The sequence below is a fragment of the Xiphophorus couchianus genome, chromosome 7, assembly GCF_001444195.1.
Source record: "Xiphophorus couchianus chromosome 7, X_couchianus-1.0, whole genome shotgun sequence".
Lineage (NCBI taxonomy): Eukaryota > Metazoa > Chordata > Actinopteri > Cyprinodontiformes > Poeciliidae > Xiphophorus > Xiphophorus couchianus.
In genome coordinates this window covers 37,266,544-37,294,455 of record NC_040234.1, presented here as the reverse complement: position 1 = coordinate 37,294,455, position 27,912 = coordinate 37,266,544, and the positions used below count along the sequence as shown (strand labels likewise).

The 27,912-nt window shown below is 46.3% G+C and overlaps 1 protein-coding gene across 27 annotated transcripts in view; it reads right to left on the bottom strand.

The window, feature by feature from the left end:
• Positions 1-350: 350 nt before the first annotated feature.
• Positions 351-27,912, bottom strand: part of clasp1a (cytoplasmic linker associated protein 1a) — a 45,819-nt gene continuing 18,257 nt past the window's right edge. The window contains exons 20-44 of one of the 27 annotated variants that reach the window (XM_028023636.1): positions 20,482-20,505; positions 19,971-20,078; positions 19,703-19,729; positions 19,267-19,425; positions 18,209-18,313; positions 17,223-17,285; positions 16,703-16,806; positions 16,554-16,577; positions 16,046-16,290; positions 14,895-14,958; positions 14,788-14,790; positions 14,545-14,708; positions 10,579-10,657; positions 10,367-10,510; positions 9,372-9,521; positions 9,194-9,300; positions 7,975-8,067; positions 7,645-7,795; positions 7,116-7,362; positions 5,484-5,540; positions 4,663-4,853; positions 4,395-4,523; positions 2,992-3,198; positions 2,606-2,722; positions 351-1,677 (exon numbers count right to left, since the gene is read on the bottom strand). In XM_028023636.1, the coding sequence (XP_027879437.1) occupies positions 1,591-1,677; positions 2,606-2,722; positions 2,992-3,198; positions 4,395-4,523; positions 4,663-4,853; positions 5,484-5,540; positions 7,116-7,362; positions 7,645-7,795; positions 7,975-8,067; positions 9,194-9,300; positions 9,372-9,521; positions 10,367-10,510; positions 10,579-10,657; positions 14,545-14,708; positions 14,788-14,790; positions 14,895-14,958; positions 16,046-16,290; positions 16,554-16,577; positions 16,703-16,806; positions 17,223-17,285; positions 18,209-18,313; positions 19,267-19,425; positions 19,703-19,729; positions 19,971-20,078; positions 20,482-20,505 (2,849 nt within the window). In that variant the 3' untranslated portion in view covers positions 351-1,590. The remainder of the gene's footprint in view (positions 1,678-2,605; positions 2,723-2,991; positions 3,199-4,394; positions 4,524-4,662; positions 4,854-5,483; positions 5,541-7,115; positions 7,363-7,644; positions 7,796-7,974; positions 8,068-9,193; positions 9,301-9,371; positions 9,522-10,366; positions 10,511-10,578; positions 10,658-14,544; positions 14,709-14,787; positions 14,791-14,894; positions 14,959-16,045; positions 16,291-16,553; positions 16,578-16,702; positions 16,807-17,222; positions 17,286-18,208; positions 18,314-19,266; positions 19,426-19,702; positions 19,730-19,970; positions 20,079-20,481; positions 20,506-27,912) is intronic. The other 26 variants (XM_028023637.1, XM_028023644.1, XM_028023647.1 and 23 more) reach the window with 26 other exon arrangements.

The window sequence follows — 27,912 nt, the reverse complement described above, 5'->3', positions numbered from 1 at the left end:
TTCAATCTGGAGAGACTCAGACGGAGAAAAGGGAAACAATTAGAAAAGTTTATTAACAGGATGAATTAAATCTTTGGCGCCCGGCTGAGGACATTTATTATCGCAAACTTTGCGAAGGGCTGGGATGAGTTTCCATATGCTGTGAGGAACGTCATCCCCGGGACCCGGAATGGAAGGGTTAGAAATCCCTTGGATGGTGCCGGTCTGTTGAGTCTCCATGCTGCTGCTTGTCTCTACCAGAAACCAGGTAATTGGGCCAGAGTTCTGATCCGTTTTATTGGATTAATTAAACCTGGGGAGTTATAAAACCATCTCAGACAGAAAGAATTAAACCGATCAGAAAGAGGAAATGAGAAGTTTTACTTTCACTCTGTTTATTTCTTCACTTCGCTGCAAATCTGACAGAATTTAAAGAAGAGCAACTGTACAGTTCATCATCATCATCATCATCATCATCATCATCATCATCGTCAGAACAAGAAAATAAAACCTGATCAAATAAAATATATAAATACAAGTCGCAATATTGCAGCAAAACAAAGTGACCAGCTTCAGCGTGGCGGATTCTTCTAGAAGAAAACAGAAAGAGGCCCGGAGGAGGAGCAGCGCCGGCTACGGGTCCGTTTCAGTACCGGATCAGAACTTCCTGTACATTCGAGACTTATGGGCGATCTGGACCTCCTCACCGACATCCAGAACCACCACAAAGAAAATCTGAAGATTCATCAGCAGGACAAAGGTTCCTGCTAAACTCTGGAGCTGGAGCGGCCTGCGAGGATCCGGACCCCTCCAGAACCAGATCCAGAGGCTCTACTAGTTCTACTAGAACCAGAACCAGGCTGGGGTGACAAAGTGCACTTTAGAAGAGGCGGAGCTCCACATGCTAGCTAGCTCCACATGCTAGCTAGCTCACTGACGTGCAAACAGTGACCATCGACGTGTATTTACAGAACGCCTGCAAGGTTCTGGTCCGGGTCTCCAGCAAGAGACAGAACCAGACCTCTGGGGAGCTCCAGACCCTGGCCGCTGTCTGCTCCTCCAGTTAAGGCAACCAGATACTCTGCTCTCTGATTGGACGGTGGGATCTGTGACTGTTCTTGTTGTCCAATCAGGAGGTTTTCTGAACCAATGAAAATGTCTCCAAACTTTCAGTTAAAAGTCACTTTTGTTTATGTGAGGCTGATTAATTCCTGGGAACCAAATTTAAAGGTTTTCATTCGGACTCAGCTGTTTGCTCAGACTGAGCAGAGTTGGTCTCAGAACCGCAGGTCGGGTCCAGATGTGTTTCCAGGTGTGGAGCGGGTCTCTGCAGGTGGAACAGAGAAGACGTCACACTAGAGCAACAATCAATGCTTTGGAGAACCTCAATTTGATCCAAAGTTCTGGATGAGTTAAACGGGTCGGGTCGGTCCCTAAGGGCACGTTGAAAACAATCAGAAGGTGCTGCTGAACTTCTGGATCCGGCCGTGTGAACTTATGGAGAAGCTGCAGGAGAACCGGGTCGGCTCCAGCTCAGATGCAAAGCAGGACAGCAGGTTAGGGCGGAGCAGGAAGTTCTGCTCGGGTCCAGAAGGCTCTACAGGGCTCACATTAACTGTGAGAGGAAACGTCAGAGGAGCTGCTGCTGTTGCTATTGGTGGTCTGGGCCCGCTTGATGTAGAGGTTCAGAAGCTTCATCTGCAGACAGAGACAGAACTGTCAGGAGAACCGGCCCGGTTCGCAGAACCGTCAGGAGAACCGGCCCGGTTCGCAGTCTGGATGTAGTTTGGATCCTTCTATACATTTGACTGTAGTTTAGAGGTTTAGCATTAGCTTCCTAGCTTCCACTGGTGTTTTGGTGTCTCCTGCAGCCACAGCGGCCATTTTGAAAAATGTCCACCAGAAGAGGGGAACTGAAATCAATATCAATGGTTTCTATGGTTACAACATGTCGGCTCTGACACAAACATCTGCTGGGTGATTTTAGTGCAGAAATTGATTTTCCATGATGGACAGCCATCTTGAAAAATAAAAACAAATGAGTTAAAATAATTTGTATGGGTTCAATGACTTATGATTTGACACCAAATGTATTTATCAGGGATAAATATGAACAAATTTAGTGCAAAAATTACTTGAAGACGATCTTGAAAAGCTAACAGTGTTTTTAATAAACCAGACTGGGTCAAACATTCAGGTTGCTGCTGCGCTGCAGGAACAGAACCGAGGCATCCATCTCACACTGACAGAGGATCTTTGGTCCGGACTTTGTTGTAGATCTGCTGCTGGACAGATGGATTCACACTGGACTTTAGAAAACTGCAGTGAGCCCACATCATCACCCCTGGGCCAGAGAGACCATCAGAACCTGATGTTGGACCTGAGACGGGTCCAATGTGTGTGTGGGGGGGGGGGGGGGAGCAGTCAGGCAGGCCTGACCTTCACAACTCAAGGACACCTGGACAAATCGGAGCCGCAGCTTTATTATCGGCCGGAACCGGCTGAAGAGCAACAACATGGGGGGAAGATAAGGCTCTGCGTCTGTTAGCAGCACGGGGAGAGCTGCTGTGTGTGTGTGTGTGTGTGTGTGTGTGTGTGTGTGTGTGTGTGTGTGTGTGAGAGCTACCTTGCTGCCTGTCAGCTGTGCCAGGTGTGGCTTCAGCTCCTCTCCAATCACAGCGTAGATGGCCACCAGGCAGAACACGCTGGCCTTGCGAACGCTGCTCTCTGTGTTGTCATAACCCTGCAGCAGACACACGCAGCATCAGGTACGCCGTGCACGGCCACACGCCTACACACACACCCACACGCACGCCCACACGCCTACACACACGCGTGCACGGCGGGTCAGCGGGAACGTGGGAGGAGTCGCACCCGGAGCAGAGTGCACACAAACATTTCCAGGGACAATTAAGGCAAATAATTCCCACTGTCCAAATAAGCCGCTGTGCGGGCGTCATGGAAGAACCCGCCGAGGGCTGGAAACGGGTCGGAACCGGAACCAGAACCCACCTGCAGCAGGCCGGGGATGATGTCGGGCAGCAGCTGCAGCAGCGAGTCCTTGGCAATGCGTTCGATGACCTTGGTCTGCATCTTGATGGCGGCCAGGTTGATGGGGTAGTCGGCGGTCTGGACGATGGGGCACAGCACCTTGATGCACTGCTCCGGGTGGATGGAGCCGGCCATCGTGGACGCCGCCTCCTCGGCCGCACGCACCACCTGGGGAGAAGACACGCTGGCTAGAGACCGGCCTCGCAGCCGACCTCTGACCTCTCACACCGAAACATTCCTAGATTCGTCCTTTAGCGGCCAAGAGCAGAACTCCAAACTATCAGACTCCAGGAGAACCAGAACCACTTGAGGTTGATGAAGACCAAATCCTTCTGATAAATACTTCTCTGCTTTTAATCAACAGCGAAATCAGGAAAAGGAACAAAAGACACAAATTCAGAGAAACAGAGAAAGAAGAAAAACCAGGAGATAAAAAACCAAAAATTAAAAAACTGCAGAAACAGAGCTGCTTTCAGGAACCCGAGTGAGGTTCTGGAGGTTCTGGAGGCTGCAGACCCCGTCAGTGGAAACCAGAACAGAACCGATTTGGACCCGAGTAACGTTCCAGGATCGACACATGGGCGTTTATTGATCCGGAGGAAAACTACCGGAGGCCAAAGCACATCCCATCCTGCAGAGGTCAAAGGTCGCAGCTGTTCCTGCTCAGACCTGTGGAAGAACCAGAGCTGCTGGAGAACATGTGATCAGGGGTCAGAGGTCATGTGGCAGGATAATGACCCAAAACACTCAGCAGCTTTATAGACAAGAGCTGAGAAATTCATTTATTGCCTCAGTATGAAGCTGCAGGTGCCATAATTATTATTATTGTTAATATTATTGTTATTATTATTATTGTTATTATTATTACTGTTATTATTATTATTATATTATTATTGTTATTATTATTACTATTATTATTATTATTGTTAATATTATTATTGTTATTATTATTACTATTATTATTGTTATTATAATTATTGTTATTATTATTACTATTATTATTGTTATTATATTATTATTATTGTTGTTATTATTATTACTATTATTATTATCATTATTGTTATTATATTATTATTATTGTTGTTATTATTATTACTATTATTATTATTATTATCATTATTATTATTGTTATTATTATTGTTATTATTATTACTATTATTATTGTTATTATTATTATTATTATTATTTTGAATGAATGAATGAATGAATATCAGTCGGCTGATATTCATTCATTCATTCATTCATTCATTCATATCAGGGGTGCCAATACTTTTCACCAAGAAACCAGGAGTTTCTCCTGCTGACCTCATTTAATTCAGATCCAGGTATTAAAACCCAGATCAGCAGAACCAGAACCGGATCACCTCTTTGTGGGAGTCCTTGTGGGCCTCCAGGGTCTTCATGATGGTCAGCTCGGCGTAGTTCCTGAACCGGGTCGGCTGGTTCCTCAGGATCTCCTTCAGAACCCGCAGGGCCAGGGCCCGGATGGTGTGCTGCCGGGAGACGAGAACCGGGTCAGTACCGCCCCAGAGTCCTGGTCCGGTCCCTCTGGAGAGAGACCGCCAGCAGGCCTGGAGGAACCCCAGGAAGGAGAACCGGACCGGGACCGACCGCCCCAGAACCAGAACCTACGTCCTTGTCGCAGAGCGTCTCCAGCAGCAGCAGCAGGACGGTCTTGAAGTGTTCGTCCCACACGGGGGCGCTGTCCTCCCGCGTGAACTTCAGCAGCTCCAGCAGCGCCGCGCGCCGCTCCTCGCTGCGCTCGTTGTGATTGGACAGCTCCTTCAGCAGGTCCGCCACCAGGTCCGAATGGTCCGGTCCGACTGCTCGGAACCAGAGAGGGGTTAGCACGGCCGCTAGGACGTCCCTGACATCCTGAACGATTCTAGAACCGGGTAACGTCCCAGAGTCATAGCAGAACGACCCGACCCGACAGAACCAATCCAAACCAACGGAACCGGCCCGACTCAGCAAAATGACGTTTCTGTCGAGTTGGTTCTGATCCGACCCGACCCAGCAGAACCGACCCGACCTGAGAGAACCCGCCCAGCAGAACTGACCCAACAGGACCTACCCAGCAAAATGACGGTTCTGTCGAGTTGGTTCTGATCCAACCCGACCCAGCAGAACCGACCCGACAGAACCGGCCAGACTCAGCAAAATGACGTTTCTGTCGAGTTGGTTCTGATCCGACCCGACCCAGCAGAATCGCAGCAGAACCGACCCAAACCAAAGGAACCGACCCAGCAGAACCGACCCAGAAGAACCGACCCGCCAGAGCTGACCTGACCCAGCAGAACTGATCTGACCCCACACTACCGACCCATTAGGACCGACCCAACCCAGAGGTTAGAACCCACACCAACAGGAAGTGGGCGGAGCCACAGGATCATAGGAGATAAATGAGGGAAACAAACAGGAAGAGGAGGAAGAGGAGGAGGAAGAGCGTTTACCAGAACAAAAGCCTTTAGGGAGACTTGTCTTGTTTTCACCCGAATCCTTCTGCCGGCCTGCAGGGGTCAGGGGTCAGGGAGGATGATGGAGGATGAAGATGGGGAGGTGGGTGCAGAAGAAACAATGTGATGGCAGCAACAGAAACAAATGAACAGCTGGATGGAGACAAGTTTGGTTTCAGCATCTTTGCTTCCTGTTGCCATGGCGACAGACTGAGGTCTGAGGTGACCTCTCACCTCTCACCTGGATCACAGGTTACCACCGGCGCCCAGCATCCCACGCGTTCTACTTTCATTTCACACCAAAGTGATCCAGGATTAGTAACAATAAACTAAAGAAATATTTATTTTACATGTATAAACAATACAGTAGTAATAATGTAGGCTGTTTAGTTCTTAATTTGAATAAAATATTTTCACACGAATGTCGCCTGATGGTCAAACTAGCTCCGTCCAGCCAAACAGTGATACTAACGTCTTTTAGTCTTTTCAAACTGAATCGGAGCGTTGAAATCGATTGGAATGGAGAAATGACATGGAGTGATGATGATGATGATGAGGACCAAACAGAGGAAGGGGAGGATTGGACATAGGAGCTGCTGCTGCCTTCAGCTTCATAAATGAAATGATGAGCGACATGTACCTCTGGTACCACAGTACCTCTGGTACACTGTGGTACCAGAGGTACTGTGGTACCTACGATAAGGATCACACAGTCCTTATCGTAGGACTGTGATCCGACCAGAGGACGCAGCCATACCTCCGACACGGAGGCCCAGAAACAGCTGTTAGAGCCTTCCTCAGTTTTGCTCATACAAGTGACTCCAAGTCTTTTGGACAGAAATGTTGAGGGCCAAATAGGCCCTTTGTAAGTTCTGTTCGGCTGTGGCTCTTCTTTTTGTACATATGGAAACTTATCTACTCACCAGTTTTTGTTTGTTTGACTTACAGCCAACAGCAACACAGTGTGGCATTATCTAAAATTACACCATTCAAACACAATCTGATAAACTCGGGTAAAGTTAAGCTTGCTGTGTTTACTCTGTAGATTCCAGTACAGAACAGGTGAAAAAACGCGTCATCAACCCACTGGTGAAAGAATGGTGACCTCTATGGGTGAAAAATATAACTAAAGATAAACATTTTTGAAGTAATTATGAGTTTTGGCATATCACAAACTGCATTTTTTTAGTTAAGAAACTTTCGACATATTTAGGCCAACATCCAGTCAATGACTGCCCCCTGGTGGTCAGATAGTTATACGGCCAATGACTGCTGTCACTTTCTACTAGAATAGCAGAAAGTACAATACTGAGTCAATTTTATTGTTGTCACAATGTTTACCAATATTATTATTGAAATATTTTCTAATACTATAGTCATCACAATATTTACTATAAAATCATAATCAGAATATTTTGTAATATTGTGCAGCTCTTATTTCAACCCTTCCAGAGTGAAGGAGTCTTCCTGCTGCACAGCGCCCCCTCTAGGAGTCACAGAGAACTGGTTCTGGGATCTGTTAGCATGTTAACCTGTGTGACCCCTGATTCAACCTGGAGACGAGTCCAGGTGATAACAGCAGGTAACCTTTGACCCTTGCTGGGACATGCAGAGTGTCTGCAGACTCACAGTCACGGAACTGCTCCACGTCGTCATCGAACACGGCCTCCTTCAGCGCGCTCTTATCGTAGGCGCAGATGGTTTCCCCGTAGCCGTAGGGGGCAAACTCGCGGCTCCGGGGCCCGGAGAAGGACCGTGGCGACGGGGTGTTGAGCAGCGATGTCTTGTTATCCAGGGCGGTGCGGCCGCCTTCCACCACGTCTGAACCCAGACGACCATCAGGACCTGGAGACGGAGCCACGACTTCTCTTCCCACCTGACAGGAGGAAGTTCAGAATTAATCATACTTTCAAAATAAAATACCAAGATTTAGCATCTCTTTGCATTTGCAAAAAGCCGATATCTGGCACCTGGAGCTTTATAAATGCAGTTATTATATCTGGTTTTCCTGTAGTATTACTGACTATATGAAGGAAGTGGAAGCTTGTGACTGGCATCAGATGCCAGCAATCCACCAGTAAATCATCAGTAATCTGCCAGCGATACTCGAGTAATCCACCAGTAAAATCCATCAGCAATCCACCAGTGGGAAACTCACGCCGTCGTCCCTCTTGCCGTCACGGCGCAGCGGCTCTTTCAGGTCCTCCTGGCTGCGGTAGCTGAAGCTCTGGATGGCCTCGGTGACGCCGCGCAGCGAGCTGTAGATCTCCTCTGCGTTCATGTTCTCCGTGTCGTACTCCGTCACGCTGCTGGCACAGAGGCGGAACGGCGGGTCAGAGGATGCAGCTGGAGCAGAAACACGGCCACCGGTCCGCATGCGTGCGCAGTGTTTCTGCTGCCGATCCGGTCCAAGCGTGCCGACGTGTCGCTGAGCGACGCCTTCTGCGGCGACGCTCAGCGACAAACAGAACAACTGGACTCGGTCTACCTGGGTGAAAAGGCTCGGCGCAGGGCCCTGAGGCCGGGGGTAGCGGGGGGCACAGCAGGGAGCAGCCCGTCGACCCCCCAACCCCACAAACCACTGTAGCAGCAGGAAGGAAGGATGGAGGAGAGGAGGAAACCAATGAGAGGAGGCAGGGCAAGGACGGAGAGAGAGGAGAGACAAAAAGAGTCTGAGCTGAGAGGTTCAGGTTAGAGGACAGATCTGCTTCCTGCTGACGCATCCAGAGGTTCTGACTAGTGGCATGCCGATCGATCGGCCACCGATCATAATCGACCGATTTCAGTGAAAAAGTGTATGATTGGTGATCACCGATCACTGTCTCTTGTTGCCGATCACCCGACGGTGAACTCTCACACCGAACGTCTGCTTAAAGCTGCAGCATGTAACTTAAAGTTTTTACATTTGTATTAAAACGTTCGCTGTCCTGGCATGAGAGATAATCTGGGAAAAAAATGTAAATAAAAGATGTAGCTGCTCTGCCCCCTCCAGATGTTCTGCAGAATTACGCCGCTGGGTCAGAAAGCAGCTAGCCATGCTATCGCTACCAGGCAGGTTGATCTGGTAACGTAGGGTTGATGATTTCAATGCAACCTGCATTTGACTTTGAATGAATGTTTCATTTTTTTACTCGGCATTATTTAAGTGTTGTGAGATGTATTTCACTTTATGGATAATTTAGGCTTTGAGAGCCTTACTGTTACATATTTTATTACAGAGTGCAGGTTTCCTGTTGTCTTTTTGACTCATAACTTTATGCTTCGGGCCTGCAGGTATTTTATGTCTTTGTCTAAATTTCATGGTTCCGTTTTGCCAGATATCATAGCAGCATTTATACCTGAAGAGAAACATTAACAGCCAATCCATGTGATCGGTATTGGCAGGAAAAAACCTGATCGGAGCATCCGGAGGTTCTGACCTTTCGGACTCGGGACGGTTCTGGCGGTTCTGATGGGAAGCTTTTCACTTCCATCTGGAGCTTGGCTCTCAGCAGGTGTCATCGCTCCGTTACGATTTTTAGCTTAAAGCCGATGATTTCTACGCGAGTTTACGGCAGCAATCATGGCCGCTGCCATCTGTGGATGGACTATCGTGGAACCAGAACCCCTGGTGGGTCGGTACCAGAACGCCTTGCAGCCAAGGTTCTCCAGGACCAGCAGGCAGGTTTGGTGGTGACAGAACTGGCCGCGGTCCAGTTGGTTCCTACCTGGGAGACAGGCCGCCGTGGGAGCAGTTGGTGGGGGAAGTGAGAGGACTGGACCTGCTGGGGGCGTGGCGCGGCGCCGTCCGGCCCACCGTGTTGCTTGGAGACCCCTGGAGAACAGAAGCAGAAGCTGAGCTTGAGAAGGCCTGGACCGGGTTCTGGAGGTTCTGGAGGGACTCACCACGCCGCTGCTGGTGTTGCTGGAGTTCTTGAGGTGGCTGTGCAGCAGCTTGGTGGCGCCGTCCTGGAAGGTCTTGGGCAGCGCGCCCAGCAGCATGGTGAACTCCGGCGTGTTCAGCTCAAACAGTGCGATCAGAACCACCTGGGCTGCCTGCGCACAGAACCAGAACCGCTTACTGATCCCAGGTCCTGGAACCAGCAGAACCAAACCTGCAGAGGAACCTCTGTCAGAACCAGAACCTGGCACCTTCCATGGATTAGAGCAGGAGAACTGGACCAACAGAACCCAGCAGCAACAGGTGATGTCCAGCAGAACCTGGAGAAGTTCTGGTGTCAACTCGGCTCTGGATCTGGTCTGGATCTCCAGGAATCTCCTCCAGTTCTGCCGGGTTCTGCCTGAACGCAGGCCAACCAGTGTACTGAGATCTAGAACCTGATCTGGATCCAGATGGTGGACCTGCTCTGCCCTCCAGAACCAACCCCTGACCCGGCCCGCTCTCTCAGCTGAGAGTTTTAAAATCGACGCTGGCCCTTTAAGTGAGCTGGGTGTCTCTCAGGGCTGTCCTCTCTCCTCTTATTCATTTATATGATACAGCAACCTGTGGGAAAGTTTGCTGACGACCCAGTCGTCGCCATGACGACCGTGATCCGAGACCTGGACCGAAGTGAGACTGGTCTCTCCAGAAGCTCCTCGCTCGCCCAGCTGTGGCGGCCCCATCTCCCTAAGGGGGGGCATCCAGGTAATGGACCGGAACCAGAACTCAGCCGCTACAGGTCAACTAGGGATTCTGATAAAAGGCTTTCATAGTTTCAGATCCAATTAATTTCAGGGTTTGAAATTAATTAAATCACATCTTAATCAGCAAAACTTTCAGTTCAAAACCTTTTTACTGCTAATTTATGGAATAAACAGACAAATGAGCTAAAAACAAAACACAGTTTTAATCTTCAGGTGGAAAGCCTTTACTCTTGAATCCTGGATGAAATGCGTCTCACCTTCCTGACGTCGGAGCTTTTAGGTTCGGTGGTCCAGGTAATGATGCGGGACACCGCCAGCCGCGTCTCGCTGGAGTTCACAAAGTCGGTCGGGTCCATCTGGCGAGCCAGAGACTCGATGTACTTCAGGATGGCGACCTTGACCTGCGGATGACGGGACGTTTAGTCCCGGGCCGACGGAGACGCGGCGGCGGGAGACGACTGTGGCTCACCTTGAGGTTGGGGGTCTGGGTCTGGTCCACGATGAAGCGCATCAGGATGTTGAACTGCTGGTCGAAGGGGAACGACTCCCTGAAACGCAGCAGACAGAAGCTGAGTTCAGCGACCTCTGACCCAGAAGGAGCTGACCGGGTCAGAGCGAAGGAAACCCTGAAACCAGCTGGACGGGTCAACGCCGGACATCATCTTCAACCATCACAGCACGTTTCCTAGGAAACTTTGATGATTTCAAGCTTTCACTGATCAGAGATGATGTTTGAAGAGTAAATATTCAGAGCAGAATAATTCACACCAGGTAACTGGCAACAGAATCAGATCCAGATCCAGATCCAGATCCAGATCTGGTACCAATTCACCCAGTCGCCTGGTTTGTAATATTTGGTGAACTTCAGGGCTGACGACTCAGCCTCCTTCTGGTCCATTTTATCTAGAATTTATCTCGAGTTTCTCCACCGAAGGTGGTTAAATGAAGGTTATTTGAAGTCTATTCTGGAACCAGAGAAAACTACACCAACATAAATATGCAGATGATGCTCTGCTTGTTGTTTGGCTCAGGGTCAGGTCACTCTGGCTGGTATGAGAGAAGACCGGCCAGAACCAACTGGAGTCAGAAGGATTTTCTCTTTTCACAGATAAGGAACAACAAATTGACAAATTTGTTATTCGGCACCGCTGAGATGGAGCAGATTTTGATTTCCAGGAAGTCCAAAACCGATTCCTGGAAAGCCTAAAACCCAAATAGTACAAGTTGAGCCAGAATAACTAGCAAGGGAAGGGAAGCAATGCCATTGGTCCAAACGTTCAAATACACACAGTGTTGTAGTATTCGAGACCGGTCTTGGTCTCAAGACCACTTTTTGATGGTCTCATCTTGGTCTCGGGTGTTGAGGATTCGGGATTTTATTTCAAGACCGGTCAAGACCACAACTGTGGAAATGTCACTAAACTACCAGCATATTGTCCAGATTATTTGTTAACATCTTTGTTTTCAGTAGATGCATAACATACCGACTAAAATTCAAGCAATAACGTGACTTACTAATTACGTGTTTCTGTTGTCAAACGTCGCCTCCCCCTTTAACTCGCACGTCTCCATCTCCAAGACATGCGCAGTGGTTTCCTCTGAGCGGAAGATGTCTGTCTAATCGTCAGCAGAGGCTCTGCCAGGAGTTTTGGGCCCCATGACCAAAAGTTTAATTGGGCCCCTCCACCAGCTGCTGTTACAATTTCTTGAGTTTATCTGAACCATCAAAAGCGTCACAATTTTAAAGCCTTGCTTTCTTTGGTCCAGTACTGATAAGTAGCACAATATTTACTGCTCATGAATTTTACATCCAACATTCTGCACACAGTTTGCAAGTATGTTGCTTAATTTTGTTCTATTAGTTTTAGATACTAAAATGTTTCTCCAAACCAGCAACAGTCAGAAATATTGGTGTGTATTTTGCTTCATGTGCAAAATACACATGAATCAATCCAGACTTCTCAAAAAATGCTATGTAGTTGCATTTTATTCAAACTGCAGTTTATAACTTTCATTCAAAAAATGTTTTCTCCATATTTGTTAAAGTTGTCACCATGTCATGCCAGTTTGTTATGAGACAGATAATCTGTGAAAACAATCAATCTCCTCCACCTGAACTGCTATTGCTAGCTAAAGTAATACAACGTTCCGACCAAAACAATCAATCAGACCCAGGAGGAGGGTCTTAGCGCTGTCAATCATCCTCATTCACTCACTGCTAAATGTGCTAATGGTGGAGAAACAACATATTGTTATTGCTAGCTACAGCACAGCACAGAGCACTATGTCACTTATAAAAGTGACAAAGTGCAGCTTTAATTGGACTAGGAGAGGAGAGAGGACGGGTCAGGAGGTCAGAGCTGCTGCTGACTGACTCACCTGTTGTTAAGTGGTAAAAGGTTCAAGGGACGGTTTATCAATATATGAATATGTTGGTAATTTCTTTCCTTAATTCATTAAATGTTAGTGAAATGGAAGCAAACAGTCTGTAGCTAAGCTAACTATGCTAAATGGATGATAATCTCACAGTCTACCCAACTCTTGGATAAAAACTGGATTACACATTGACACTCTTGTTTTTTTCTCTCTCTATTTTTGAAAACCTGGCTTTATTATTTTTATTAGCAGCATAGTAACAGCCACAGTCGTTCTTGTTTTCCACTGTCTGCTGCTGAACATCGTCACCGTCAAACTAAGCAGGAAGGAACCATTTCCTGCAGATCCAGGGGGTTCTGGGTAAATGTCTGCTTTTTGGTCTGGGAGGGGCAACATTTGATTTTTACTGCTAAAAACTATTTTAGAAAACACAATATGATTAGTTTTGTAACTGACAGGGCTCCAATTGTTTTTTTATTTCTATGAAAAAATAAAATAAAATTGGGCCCCCTGTCGGAAGTGTCCTAACTTTCCCGGCGCCCTGATCGTCAGTAACAGAATCCCGCTACATAAATCATCAGACATGGAGACATGTAAATTCAGCAGCGCTTCGCTTTCGCAGACGGTGGGACTACGTCTAACTTTTATGGTCACTTAGGAAAGAAGCTCAAAGAAAGGTAAGCTCTGTGAGGTGATGCTAGCTAAACTAGCTGTTCAGGGACACTTTGCATATGAAAAACGCTGTCAGTCACTGCGCTGCATTATTGTGTGGAGGTGTTGACTGACGTGTCACATATATGGGACAGCGCTGTGACCAAAATCTGCTATATAGCAATATGACATTCAGGAAGGATCCGATTCTTCTGAACGGCTCTTTACTAAGAGCGACAGTTCTGGAGCCTCACTGAGAGCCGCTCTCTGCAGTAGCTATTATTATTTTATTTAGTTATACACATTGATATTTATTTAACTACAGAATAAATAAATGAGCATGCTCTCTATCATGCTCATTGCTCTCTGTTGATGTCGTCTCCTGTCATGTGGGAGATGTTACAGCTCTGAGCTGCTGGGAGAGAGAGAGAGAGAGAGAGTCACAGTCACCTTGTGCTTGGTTCCTTCTTGCTCCTTGGTCAGTGTCCATAGTTGAGTGTTTACCATTAGTGCATTGCCTTAATTGCTATGTTTAATGGAGCTGACGGTGGTGGTTTCTGACATGGGCAGTGTGGGCAACCGCCCAGGGCGTTATCTTGTTAGGGGTGGCAGGAGACCTCCAGATCGTGGCTCAGAGATGGAAGCAAAGCAGAACAAATAGTCTGGAATGATAATGATATTGGTTAAATTTATTTCAGCTCTAAGTATTTAATATCTGAGTGTTTTTATGGGAATGTGGATGTTTGAGATCAATTTAAGAAGCAATTTTGATCATATTTCATTTCATTGCGTCAGGTAGAGCGGGGCGCCGGTCTGGGACCCTAAAAGTCTTGGTCTTGTCTCGGTCTCCATACACTCTGGTCTTGGTCTTGACTTGGTTTCGGGTTAGGTGGTATTGACTACAACACTAAATACACACCAGTAGAGATGAAGCCCAATAAAAAGTGATGCATCCAGTAAGAGCTGTGAGATTTTGGATATTTGTTGCAGATGTGTTTTGTGATTCCACAGACGTGCGATTAAATCTCTTCCCACTCGGCCTGAGCAGGGAAGAATCCGAGTCCTGTGTGTTATTTTATATTCATATATTCCATAGTTAGTCACTTTAATTCTCCTGTATGCTTCACCTGAAACCAGTAAAACCAGCAATACCAGGATCTTTCTGGATGATCAGGACATATTTAAATAATGGTGAATCAGAGATTCCAGTACGGCTTTTGGGTTTAGTTGTGGTGGTACCACCGGGCCTCTGGAACCTGAAACCAGTAGTGGAGCTCAGAACGTTCAGCCAATCTAGGAAAGGCAGCTCTATGTTTCAGCGGTTCACAGACCCTCTGGGTCATCGGATCAGCGCCTTATTGATAAAAGCTTGAGCAGCCCTCAGGCCGCGCCGCGTCCCAGTTCTGACCTGGTGACATCCAGAGCCTTCTGGACCTTGGCCTGGACCGAGCCTAGCAGGTCGGCGCCCATCTTCTTCAGCAGCTGAGTGAGCAGGACGAAGAGCCAGTCCTGCAGGTCGTCCTTGTGCACCGTGACGAAGTCCACCAGCGTCTCCAGGAACATGCTGAACACCTGGGAGCAAAGGCAGGTTCTGGTCAGACTGGCTCTCCGTCCGACGGGGAGGACGCGGACTGAAGGAGCAAACACTCACTCTCTGGGGTTAGAGCCACAGCAAGGCGGGCCGTGCAGCAGAACACACACAGTTAGCTCCAGAAACATCTCCAGCTGAAGACCATGCATGTATCTGAGGGTCTCTACCTTACTGTGGGGGTCTGCAAACATTCTGGTGAAGATCTCACAGAGTCTCTTCAGCTCCACCCGGCTGCACAGACAACAAACAGTTGGTTAGAACCCAACAGAACCAGAACAATGACCCACGACTTCCTGGAAGGCAGGTCAGGTTCTGCCCTACCAACACAAACGTAAACATATGGAGTTTATTTACTTACTTTAATTATTTCTAACAGACAAGAAGTAAAACTTTCCAGTAATCTAAACAGGAACTTTGGTCAGACTAAGATGGATCTTTGGAAGAAAAACTGCTCAGAAAAAACTTCTTTCCATGTTTAGTTATTTAGTTGTCGTCCACATTATACTGACCCAAACCAACCTGTTCCCCTGCTGGCCTGTGGGGGCGCTGCACAAAGAACCACTGAAGGAAACGACACAAAAACCTCTGAAGACACTGAGAGCAACTTCCTTCTTCACCAGATAGAAACAAGATGGAGGCGTCAGATTTTAGTCGGAGGATTTCTCTTTAGTCTTTGGCTGAAGACCAGGAGCCATTTCTGCTGCTAGCGCTAGGCTAACACGTTAGCTTTGGTTGTGTTTATCCAGAATGCCCTGCGCTGTAGTCCACTTCCTGCTTTTGGAGCAGTCTCTGGTCCGCTTGGCGCTCAGATTCAAACTGAACCCAGACCGAGGTTTGGAGGACCAGAGGTCAGAGGTCGATTAGCATTCACACCTCACCAACTGAACCGGACTTTATAGCAAGTTTACCGGAGTCGGGTGGAAGCGGACTCAACAGGGCTGGTGGTGGTGATGCAGCCTTGGAGAGATGTCTGAGATTTAAAGTGATGATCTTTCCACAACATTTATGCTGTTATTACAGCTAAAGCCATCAAGTTTCTAAACAGGAAGTTGGTGACGTTAGAAAGAGGTCAGTACAACCAGGTTGTGTCATTTGACTGGGACTGAATAAAACCACTTCAGCTTCCAGTTTGTTAAAATTTAAGATGTTTTGGTGTCTCTGGCTCCCAGTTAAGAAGAACCTGAATGGGGAGAGCATCTGGCTGCAGAAGGGGGAATACATCTGACAGTCATCAACATATTATGGGAGCTCTGTGTTTCCCTCAAATAACTCCTAGTAGCAGACGGTTACTTTACTAACCCCCCTGACAGGCTCCCACCTGAGGATCCTTTGGCTCTTCAGCAGGTTCTGCAGGCCCAGCAGGCCCTCCTTCCTCTCGGACCAGTTGGAGCTGGCGCAGTGGTTCAGCACCTCGGCAACGTCCTCCGTCTGCCGCAGGTAGTGGGGGATGCCTCCGTTCCTGGAGCTGTAGGAGCGCTCTGAGCAGGCGCTGGACGCGTCGCTGTTGGCGTCGTCATCAGAATACATCCCAGGAGACTCGTAGCGCCGCCGCAATGGCTTCCTCTGCAGCGGAGAGGGAAACGTTCATGCAGCGTCATGCAGGAATGAGAGCTCGGCGACCAGGGATGGAGGTTAAGACACATGCAGAGCTTTGATGTGATTCAGTCCTGATCTGTGAAACAATCTGTTTTCAACTCAGAGGCAGGCGAGCAGTGCCGCGAGGCTCTGGAGCAGAAACGAGACAGAAACCGGAGGAAGTAAAGGAGGCAGTGAGACAGACAGGCTGGCGATGGAGTGAACACAGACGGCGGGAAGCGTCCGTCTACCTTGTTCCTGGAGTCTCCCAGCAGCTGCAAGCAAAACGCCAGAAGGAAGACGAGAGAGAGGAGCACAAACCCAAACTGTCAAGGACCTTTTCTCCGACTTTCCCCCGTGGTTCTGAAGGATTGTGGCGTGGAAGCAGGAAGTCACTCACCAGAGCGTCGGCCACGGCCGCCTCCACCTCGGTGCCGGTGTTCAGGACCCGCATGGCGTTCACCGACGCAGAAATCCTGGCTTGGTGGATCAGACCGTATCGATCTACAAAAACAAGACGGACGGCTGATTAATGAAGGGAACCGGCTGCCTGAGACTTACCTTCTTCTTCTTTGGTTTAATCATCAGCGCCCAACAAGCAGAGGAAGCCAACAGAAGAAGAAGAAACAGAAACATGCACCAGATGCTCAGAGTCTCATTAAGGGATGAAAACTGAAACAATCAGGCTGAAAACACAAAGAAACAGAAAAACGTCACTTTCTGCATGAAATATGGATCGGAACCAGAACCTTCCTGGAACCCTAACTACGTGTTTCCATGACAACTAAAGAAAAACCTGCCATGCTGGAGTAAAAACTGAAATCTGATGGGTTCTGGCTGCAGCCATGAGGAACGACAACAGAAGCAGACTGGTGGGCCACTCCAGCTCACACTGGGAGGACTGGGAACATGCAGGTCACCTGACTGGCCGTGGGGTTCAGCAGAGGACAGAGCGCTGGTGGAACGGGAGTGGCGTCTGGAGGCTGCGGGAGAACCAGGAAGTTACTACTGGATCAGAACCACTGGGTCCAGTTTCCCCAGTTGGCCTCTGGGTTAAATATGGCGGCAGAGGACCAGGCCCCAGAGCCACTCACATTTAACCTTTGACCCTACCGGTCCTCAGTGACCAGCACACCTGCTGCAGACCATCTTCAACAGCTCCTCTAAACCCAGGAAGTAGGCGGAGCCATGGTAGAAAAGCTTTTATTTCTAAGGTTGTACTCAGAGGAGATAGCCTGCTCCACTGGAAGCCCACATCATCACTCCTCCACCACCGTGCCTCACTGATTTCTGGGTCTGGTCCTGGTCCAACATCACTCTCTGCTCCGCTAACCTCGGTCCGGCGGCCATGTTGGTTCTATAGAAGAGGTTTCTCCAGTAACCCTTCCAAGCAGCCAGACTGGTTCAGTCATGACCTTTGACCTTTGACCTGCTGACTCAGTCTGAGATGGAGCTCTGACCTTGAGATGTTTTCCTCTTGGGAATAACCTTTTTTAATGTTTTAATTTTATTATTTTCTTTAATTCCAATTGAAATGTTTCAATTTAATCATTTTTTACATTTTTTAAAATGTCATTTTCATTAATTTTGTTTTATACTTTTTTACTCATATAATTTTTTATTATGATTTATCATCATTATTATTATTATTATTATTATTATATTGGGAATAATGTTTCTAGAACAGATTCCAGAGGGTGTGGAGATGACCTTTGACCCTTCCCAGGCTGATGAAGGTGATTAGCGGAGCTAAAAGCAGCAGCATGGAGCCTTCCAGCCACAGCTTCTGGTTGTGTTTTAATTCATTCATGAGTAGAGTCAGTTTGCTGCTGATTCTCCAGGATTCATTCTGAATAAAACGTTGGAAAGGCAGGAGCGACCCTGAGGAACACCAGGCCGTACTCACCCAGAGGAGCGAAGCCCCGAGCGGGGCTGGTGTCGCGGCTGCTCTCGCGACTGGTGTCGCGGCTGCAGCCCTGACTCATGCTGGGGCGCGGGATGCGGCTCCGGGCTAGCGTGCAGCAGGGGACAGCAGCAGAAGAAGAAGAGCATTAGCACGCAGGCTAGCTGTCAGAACAACTGCTTAGCTGAAAACATCAAGCAGGAGAGAAACAGGAAGGAAATACAGAAGGAAATGCCGGTTCTGGACAGCCACCAGAGGTCCAGACACAAAGAACCAGGGAACAGAACGTGCTCCACTTCAGAAGGTGTTAAACTGTTGATGTGAGCAGAGAAGCTAACAGGAAACTCCTGCTAGAGAACAGATGGTTCCTCTGGGCTGCAGAGGGGGAACCCAAACACTCTGATTGGTTTATCATCAAACATCTGCTGAGAGATGGAGGACTGGAGAGGAGAGTAGAAGGGCAGTGCGAATTAAAACAGTAGAAGAAGAAACAAAGTCAATCTGCTGCTGCAGACGAGAGAAAAATGTTTCTTTTTGGTGACAAATTTCACTCATCCAACCAGACAGAAATGGACCAGGCTGGACCGGGTCAGTACCATGGCTTTAAAAAGGTTCTAAAAATATCCTGCAGCTTAAGAGCTGGTGAGACTGATCCTGGCACACTGCTGGTCAGCTGGCTGAAAGCGTGTGGGATGGTTCTGGTGGAACCCGGAAGTGCTGATTTATCAACATTTCCTTTTAATTTGGTCAAAGTGATATTTCACTGCAGATGGTCAGAGATTCTGATCCTGACTGGAACAGAACTGGACCAAGCCACACAGCAAGACGGCTCCAGGAAGCCTGCAAAGTTTTAAGAACAACTTCCTGTCTGCACAGGAAGTTTGGTACCTGGTACCATCCACACAGGAGGAAACACTGGACCAGGACTAAAACTCTCCTCACTGGCTGAGGTCAACCTGATTCATCTATGTGTGTGTCTGTGTGTGTATGTCTTGTCTGTCTGTCTGGATGGACGAATGCTCAGATGGACGGTGGGATGGATGCGGTGCTCGGCGTCCTACCCAGGCCCGGCCTGCTGGGGCTGGTCTCGCGGCTGCAGCCCTGGCTGCGGGGGATTCTGCTGCGTCTCTCTGCGGCGGTGCTGGGCGGCGCTGCGGCCCGGGGGAGGCGGCCGTAGCTCTGGCCCAGCAGCTTCCCTGGGGAACTGGAGCGACTGCCGGCTGTGGGGAGCAAACGACACACACGCTGAGAGCCGGACGGCAGGTGGACGGCCGACAGGGCGCAGCGGCGGCAGCAGGGAGGAGGCGGGCCTTAGGGGGACCCAGTGACACATGGAGCACTAAGGATGCAGTGGAACCAGTGAGAACTGCAGAAACCAGAAGTGAACTGTTGAATCAGAGTCATGCAGCTGCAGGCGACACAGACTGCTAGAGGAGCAGGGGGCGTTCAGCCAGAGGGGTCAGGGGTCAAGCTGATCGGGTGGAGCCTAGGCCTTACCGCTGATGGGATTGGCCGAACTGGATCCTGTATGATGGGAGCAACAGGCCGCAGGACAGAGTGGACAGAGTGGACGGTCAGAAACAGACAGAGGGATGCATGTTTGTAGATTTTTACCCAGCATGCACTCTGGCCTGCAGCTGATTAGAGAACTGAGTGTGCATGGAGGAGCATGAAGACGATCAGATGAGACATGAGCAGATTTCACTGCAGCAGTGAAATAAAAATGGTCGACAGGCACATCTTCATCATCATCATACAGACTTACGCTGCGACTGGGAGACCACTTTGGCTCGACTCCGCCCCCTGCTGTCCACTACTGACGGACTGGCTCCGCCCACGCTGCCGGAGCTCTGTCTTCTCGTACGAACACGACCTGCAGAGACACAAGATACACTCGATAGTTTGGATATGAAGAAGGACAGACGGAGGACAGACAGAGGAGGACCTTGATGAGGGACAAGAGACAAAGCAGCGTCTCTAGAGACAAAACAACAACCTGAGGATCTGCTGGTTAAAAGTACGTCTACTGTTTATTTATAGATGTTTGGCGTTCTGCCACCGTCTTTTATGCGTTTACTATCCCTCACTGAAGCGCCGTGACGGCTCTGACGATTATCACGCATTTTTTAATCGTGATGCTTTAATGAAGCATGTCCAGATGAGGACGCTTTGTCCCCAAAGTAAGACGACAGGACATCCACACAACGAACAAGAGGGGGAAAAGACAGATGGAGGAGACACAGGAACGAACGTCACTAACAAAGACTGGAGCTTACCGTCACTCTTACCAGCAGCGCCGTCTTTTTAAAAAAGGCAGCAGAATGGAAAGAGGGGAGATGTTAGCAGCATGACAGGATGGACAAAATGGACAGGTCTAGTGGTTACTGTCAGTCCAATGAATGGAGACAGGCCGCTTAATGTGAGCACTGGGAGCCTAATTCCAGTAAGCTTCCATCACTGCTGAGCAGCAGTCATTAATATCCACCACCAGAGAAACCAGGAGGAAATAGGGGTAAACCACTGGGAGAGCTGATCCTAGTCCAGGTCAGGATCCAGGACCAGAACCGTGTCAGCTCTGGAGAAGAGGTTACATAGGCTTCAAAATAAAACCTCTGATCTTTTCAGACCAAGTCAAATTTTACATATCTTTTCTCTTTCTTTCAGAAAAATTAAAATTGACTAATTATTTAAGAAGGACCTGGCTGCAGCAAACAGGAAGGGGCGGGACGGACCGCTGTCAGTCTCAGACCTTATTTAGAAATGGGACCATTGCACTCCGGAAGTGAAGGGGGCGCTGTTTCCTATATTATCCGCGGTCTTCCGTTTTCATATTCTTCTGAAATCTGTGATATATCTTCACCTTTAGGAAGGATTTTCACTCTCAGCATGTATTTGAACTTCTCTCTCTTTTATTTACTTCAGCTCAGCTCACAGTTTTTAACAGATTCTGTAGCTTTCTGTGAACTTCTAAATCTGCTCCTTAGTTGCATCTTTTCGGGCCTGATACTGCCTCTAGTGGCGTGGAGGTGGTAACACAACTACTATAATTACATTACTAAATCAGAATAGCACAAAGTCTTTATTATTTATTATTAATTTTTCACTTTTTGTAAGGAGGTGGAGCTAATTATATGACCTCAAAGTGGTTCCAGTTTCACTTGATGGCCAACTTGTTGAAACTGTGACAATTTTTGGGTCGTTCCTGGACAGCCAGCTCAAAACACTGAAAACACTGGCTATATTTTTAACAGCTGTTCTCAGAGACTCTGTCTTTTTGGAAGACCCAGTGATCTTGTGGTTACTCAACTAGAGGTTGTGTACAAGACAATGCTGAGTGTTTTAACTTTTCATCTCCTCGTCTGGATTGGTCACATGAGCTGCAGAATAACAGACAATCTTTGAAGAAAACTTTCAATGGAGGACTTCTGGATGGCGGAGAAGCGAGCAACAGCATAAATTTCGAGTTCCCAGACAGTCGAGTTACCCCCTGACCAATAACTTATAAAACACAGTTTTTAGTATTTACATGTCATGTCAGGGAGTAACAAGAGGAAGACCAGAGGAATTCAGCAAGAAAACGCGAAAGAAACTGTTTTATCCAAGGTCTCTGAAGATAGCAAGCTAGCAGCCGACAAAGCTATGGAAGCTAACATTCTTACAGCTGAAAGAAGTTCAGACAAACCTCAAAAAACAAATCACTGACCAGTCAGGACTCATAACAAAAGAAATGTCTGAGTTTAGAAAAGAGATGGGGAAGCGGCTTGACGACATTGATGCAGACCTGAAAGACGTAAAGAACAGAGTTGAGGAGGCTGAGCAGCGAATAACAGAAGTAGAGGAATTCAACATGGCCGTCAAAGACGTGCTGAGCCACACGCTGCAGCTACAAGAAGGCCTACAAACACGTCTAACAGACCTGGAAGCCCGTTCACGTAGGAATAACATTCGTATTCATGGGGTCACAGAGGGAGAAGAAGGCGACAACTTGCAAAAATTTATAGAGAATTTCATTAAAACTGAACTCTCCCTCACGGACCCCACGCTGGGCATACAGCGCTGCCATCGGTCACTCGGGCCCAAACCGCCGCCCGGCTCCAACCCCAGATCCATCGTGATACATTTTCTGGAGTATACCACGAAGGAACTAGTGCTTCGTTCTGCGTGGGGTAAGAAAGTGATACAGCTGAGAGGAAAACGCATGTTCTTCGGTCAAGATGTCCCCTGTGACATCCTTGCTAAACGTAAAGCATATAATCCCATCAGGAAGATCTTACAAGAGAAGGGACTTCGCTTCCAGTCTGTACCCATCCAGACTTCGTGTGTTTTATCAGAACGGCCCTGTGATTTACAACAGCACACAGGACGCATCTGACAACATGAGGAAGAGGAACATGTTCGAAGCGGCGGACAAACCAACGGAGGACGCCTCCCCGCCCAAACCGGGAGCCTTCTCCCGGGAAGGAGCGAGCGGAACCCAGCGGTGGACCCGGGAAACGCGAGTGAAACACATCCAGGAAAAACTTAGGGCCTTCAAGCGCAAAGACAACACCCTGTAACCTTCTGGTGAATTCCTCTGTAAAGTACCAGTATTACGGACGACCGCAGATCTGGGAACAGACATGCTTTCTCCATGGGCGCTGCCATGATGGACGAGAGACGAGGGGCAGCACCGCGGGGAGCCCCCTGGGGTTCCAGGGACTCTGAAGGTGGACTGGTACTTCACTCTTGGAAGTCACGTATGTTATGTGTTTTGTTGTTTTTGCAGATCCCCCCTTGTTCACCAGAGCACCTGGAAAATAATAGGTATTTCTTTTTTTGTAAACTAATGACAGAAGTGAAACAACAATATAAGGTAATTACTCTTAATGTTAACGGCTTACATAATCCCATTAAAAGAGGCAAAGCTCTTGTAAAGATGAAACAAGAAAAGCAAGATATAATTTTTTGGCAAGAAACACATCTTTCTACTGCTGAACATGAAAAATTATGTAAAATGGGGTTTAAAAATGTGTATTTTTCTTCATGTGCAAAAAGCAGCTCTAGAGGAGTAGCGATTTTAATATCCAACAGGCTGAACTTTCAGTTCTTCTCACAAATTAAAGACAAAGAAGGACAGTATATACTGGTCAAAGGATACATAGATCATAAAGAAGTAACCTTACTGAATGTGTATAGACCACCCGGAAATAATACACAACTTATTAAGAAAATTTCTGACATGATCGCAACAGAAGTATCTGGGATATTGATATGCGGGGGGAGACTGGAACGTTCACTTAAATCCTTTTCTGGACTCAACCAGCAAAATTACAAAGGCTCAGACAGAAGCAATATACATTAAAAGAATGCTTAAAGAATTAGGGTTGGTGGATATATGGAGGAACTTGCATCCTCGGGATAAAAAATACACCTTTTTTTCTCACTCTCATCAGATGCATTCAAGATTAGATTATTTCTTTATACAAAATGTTGATAAACATAGAATAATAAACTGTGACATCGGGGTGAGAGATATATCTGATCATGCGGGGGTGTATATGACTCTTCACCTGGATAATGATCGTAAAGAAACCCTGTGGAGGCTTAATAATAGTTTATTGAATGATACTAAATTTGGCAGCTTCGTAGAAAAAGAATTCAAAGACTATATGGACCACAACAACACAGAGGATATTTCTCCCTGTATCTTATGGGACGCAGCAAAGACTGTTCTGAGAGGGAAGTTAATTATGTGATCCTCCCATAAGAAAAAAGAAAAAGAGAAATGTTTAAAAGCTCTTACTATAAAATTAAAATCTCTAGAAGTACAGCATATGGAAAATAATAATGACCACACCCTGCTACAAATAAGAGAAACAAAACAAGCTCTAAACTGCTTATATGAAGACCAGTTAGAGAAAAAAACTAAATTTATTAAACAGAATTATTATGAAAATGGACCCAAATCAAAGAAACGTCTTGCCTGGAGAATACGTAAACAACAAACTGATAGATTTATACAAAAAATTAAAAATCCAATAGATAAAATGACACACCACTCTCTAAAAGACATTAAAAAATCTTTTGAATTATACTACACTCAACTATACACACAGCCTCACGCAGTGGACCCGTCCTCAGTGAGAGCATTTCTTGCCTCACTGGATTTACCATCGATAGGAACAGATCAAAATAATAGGCTAACACAACAAATAACTGAGGAGGAGATTAATAAAGCAATTTCAAAAATGAAAGGGAATAAGATGGCAGGTGAGGACGGCTACCCGGCGGAGTGGTATAGACACTTCCGAAAATTATTTACTCCTCTGCTTAGGAGTTGCTTTAATCATATACTTTCTGGAGGGGAAACACCACCATCTTGGAGAAGAGCAGTGATCTCAGTGATTCCTAAGCCAGGTAAAGATAAAACAGAATGTGGTTCATACAGACCAATATCAGTTTTAAACATTGATTACAGAATATTTGCAACAATACTGGCTAAAAGGCTGGAATTTATAATCCCAGAAATTACAGACGCAGATCAGACTGCTTTTGTTCACAACAGACAAACCCATGACAATGTGAGACGGGCTCTTCACCTCATAGACCAAATGAAATACACAGAATCCATAGCTCTCAGTTTAGATGCAGAAAAGGCGTTTGACTCGGTGTGTTGGAACTATCTTTATTTGGCTTTGTTAAGATTTGGCTTTAATAATCAAATTATAGGTTGCTTTCGGTCTCTGTATGAGTCACCCTCTGCCAGGATTAAGGTTAATGGGGATTTATCAGATAAAATACAACTAGGAAGGGGCTGTCGCCAAGGCTGCCCCCTCAGCCCCACACTGTTTGAGCTTTTTATTGAGCCTCTAGCGCAGGCCATCAGAGAACACAAGGACATTATGGGTGTAACCATTAAAGGCACAATGCAAAGATATGCCTCTATGCTGATGATGTGCTTGTAACGCTAACTAACCCGGAAGTCAGCCTACCTAATCTTCTTTCTTTACTGAAGACATTCAGCACTTATTCAGTGTATAAATCACATCAACAGAAAACACAAGTTCTCTCATTTAACTACCAACCGTCACTTAAAAGGTTCAACTGGTACAATAAACCTATAAAATATCTGGGAGTTAAAACTCCTTAGAGTTATCCCAATTACATCCCACTGACAGTAGAGATTAGGGCGGAGCTACAACGTTGGTCTCTATTACCCATGAATCTACATAATCAAATAGATATAATAAAGATGAACCTTTTACCAAGGCAACTCTAAGATAACTATAACCTGGAGAAATGTGACTTTTTTTAGATACCTCTAGCTAAAACACCACTACAATAGAAGTATAAAATTTGGGGGGAGGACGAGAATGGTATACTTAAAATCCTATTAGATTCGAGGAAAGAAAGATCTCCCAAAAAAACAATATCCAAACTATACTTATGTCTACAAATGGAGAGAAAATGTAATACAACATATATTAAGGTTAAATGGGGAAAAGAGGCCAAAATAACAATAACTGACCATGTTTGGTTAAATATATGCAACTCTGTGATTCACACGTCAAGTTCTGGCCTGTGGAAGGAATTTTCCTGGAAATGCCTGGTGCGTTTTTTTGTTACATCGAACATTAAAAGTAAATATTGTAACGATACTGAAAAGGCAAAATGTTGGAGGAACTGTGGGAATGTGTCTGCAGGACATTTTCATATCTTCTGGGAATGTATTAAGATCGCACCCTATTGGTCGGAAGTGATAAAAGAAATCAACACTAAAATGGACTTAAATTTATGTTGTGACTTTACTGTGGTTTTCCTGGGTAATTTACCCAGGAACTGGAGAAATCTGATAGATATCTCCTACTAATATTATTATCAGGTGCAAAGAAAGCTGTAACTCGCCGGTGGCTTGATGGGGAATCACCGTCATGTTTGGACTGGAAGGACATAATTGAGGAAATTCATGCAATGGAGAGACTGACTTTCATTAAGGCTTGCCACCTATAAATACAATAAATACTGGAAGAAATGGATCACTCATCTGACACCAACAGTATAATTAATGTAATTACATATTTTCTTATTTATTGTTGATTATCACTCAACTGCTGTCAAACTAGTTGCTCTGTAATTTTTGTTAGAGGGGGGTCTAACTGTTCAATGTATGTATGTGTATCTCTGAAACTGATCAAATAAAAAAATATAGTAAAAAAAGAAGAAAACTTTCAATCTCAGGTATAACAGCAGGTAAATAGTGGTGAAACCAAAAACAACTCTGTCTCAACTGTTTGCTGAAAGAACATGAAAGATGGCAGGAATATTTCAGCAGAGAGCCTCCATCCTCTTTATTCATCAGTTTGACCCTCTGAGCTCATGAAGGTGTTACTGTTTTCCTCTGGGAACTAAGAACATCTTTTAGAAATCATTTAGTGACAGTGCAATAATTATTCATAACCAAACTAAATGACAACATTTACCTATAGCTTGTTAAGTGTTTTACTCTATGAACAAATGGTTGATATTGTGATTATATGAATATGTTTTATTTTATCTCTTTAGAGTCGTTGGATGGAAAATAAAAAATTATGGTGTTTTATTAGAGAATTTATCTTTTACGGTGCCAGTAATACTGGAATAAATAGCAAATAATAAAGACTTTGTGCTATTCTGATTTAGTAATGTAATTATTAGTTGCTGCGACAAACTGGCGACCTGTCCAGGTTGACCCTGCTTCTCGCCCGGAACGTTAGCTGGAGAGGCATCAGTACCTCCCGACATCACTAGGGACAAGGGTGTAAGAAAATGGATGTATGGATTATATTAGTTGTGTTACCACCTCCACGCCACTAGAGGCAGTATCAGGCCCGAAAAGATGCAACTAAGGAGCAGATTTAGAAGTTCACAGAAAGCTACAGAATGTGTTAAAAACTGTGAGCTGAGCTGAAGTAAATAAAAGAGAGAGAAGTTCAAATACATGCTGAGAGTGAAAATCCTTCCTAAAGGTGAAGATATATCACAGATTTCAGAAGAATATGAAAACGGGAGACCGCGGATAATATAGGAAACAGCGCCCCCTTCACTTCCGGAGTGCAATGGTCCCATTTCTAAATAAGGTCTGAGACTGACAGCGGTCCGTCCCGCCCTTTCCTGTTTGCTGCAGCGAGGTGGACTTGAATTATTTTCCAAAACTTTCCTTTCAATCTTCCCTTCCTGCAAACAAGATGGCCGTCCTGGGCTGACGTCACACTGCACTACAGAAGCCCGAGGAGGACAATGGAGAGAGAAAAAAACCAGACTGTCCAAAAATGTAGTCTTTGATTCAGGACTAAAATCAATCAATGGCCCACCCCCGATCAGACCATCCTACTGACATGAAGGATGTCCAGGGTCAAAGGTCAGAACACTTCTGCTCATGCTGTACTCACTCTGAGCTGCATCATGAAGTTCTGCAGCAGAGCTGGAATAAAAAAGGGCTGCAACGATTAATCGGCTGAAATAATCATCAACTGATCCAGTAATGGATTGATTACTGGATCCAGACTAAACAGTTAGAGTCGTAATTAAACCAAACCTAGACAAACAAAACAAACATTTTGTGTTTAAGATAAAAACGTTCTGTGTAAATCTGTTCCAACCAAACTCCTCTAACAGCAGCTTTAGCTTGACTTGGTTCTGGAAAAATCTCCTATTAATCAATAACTGATTTCCAGATCAGCCGTTCGCTG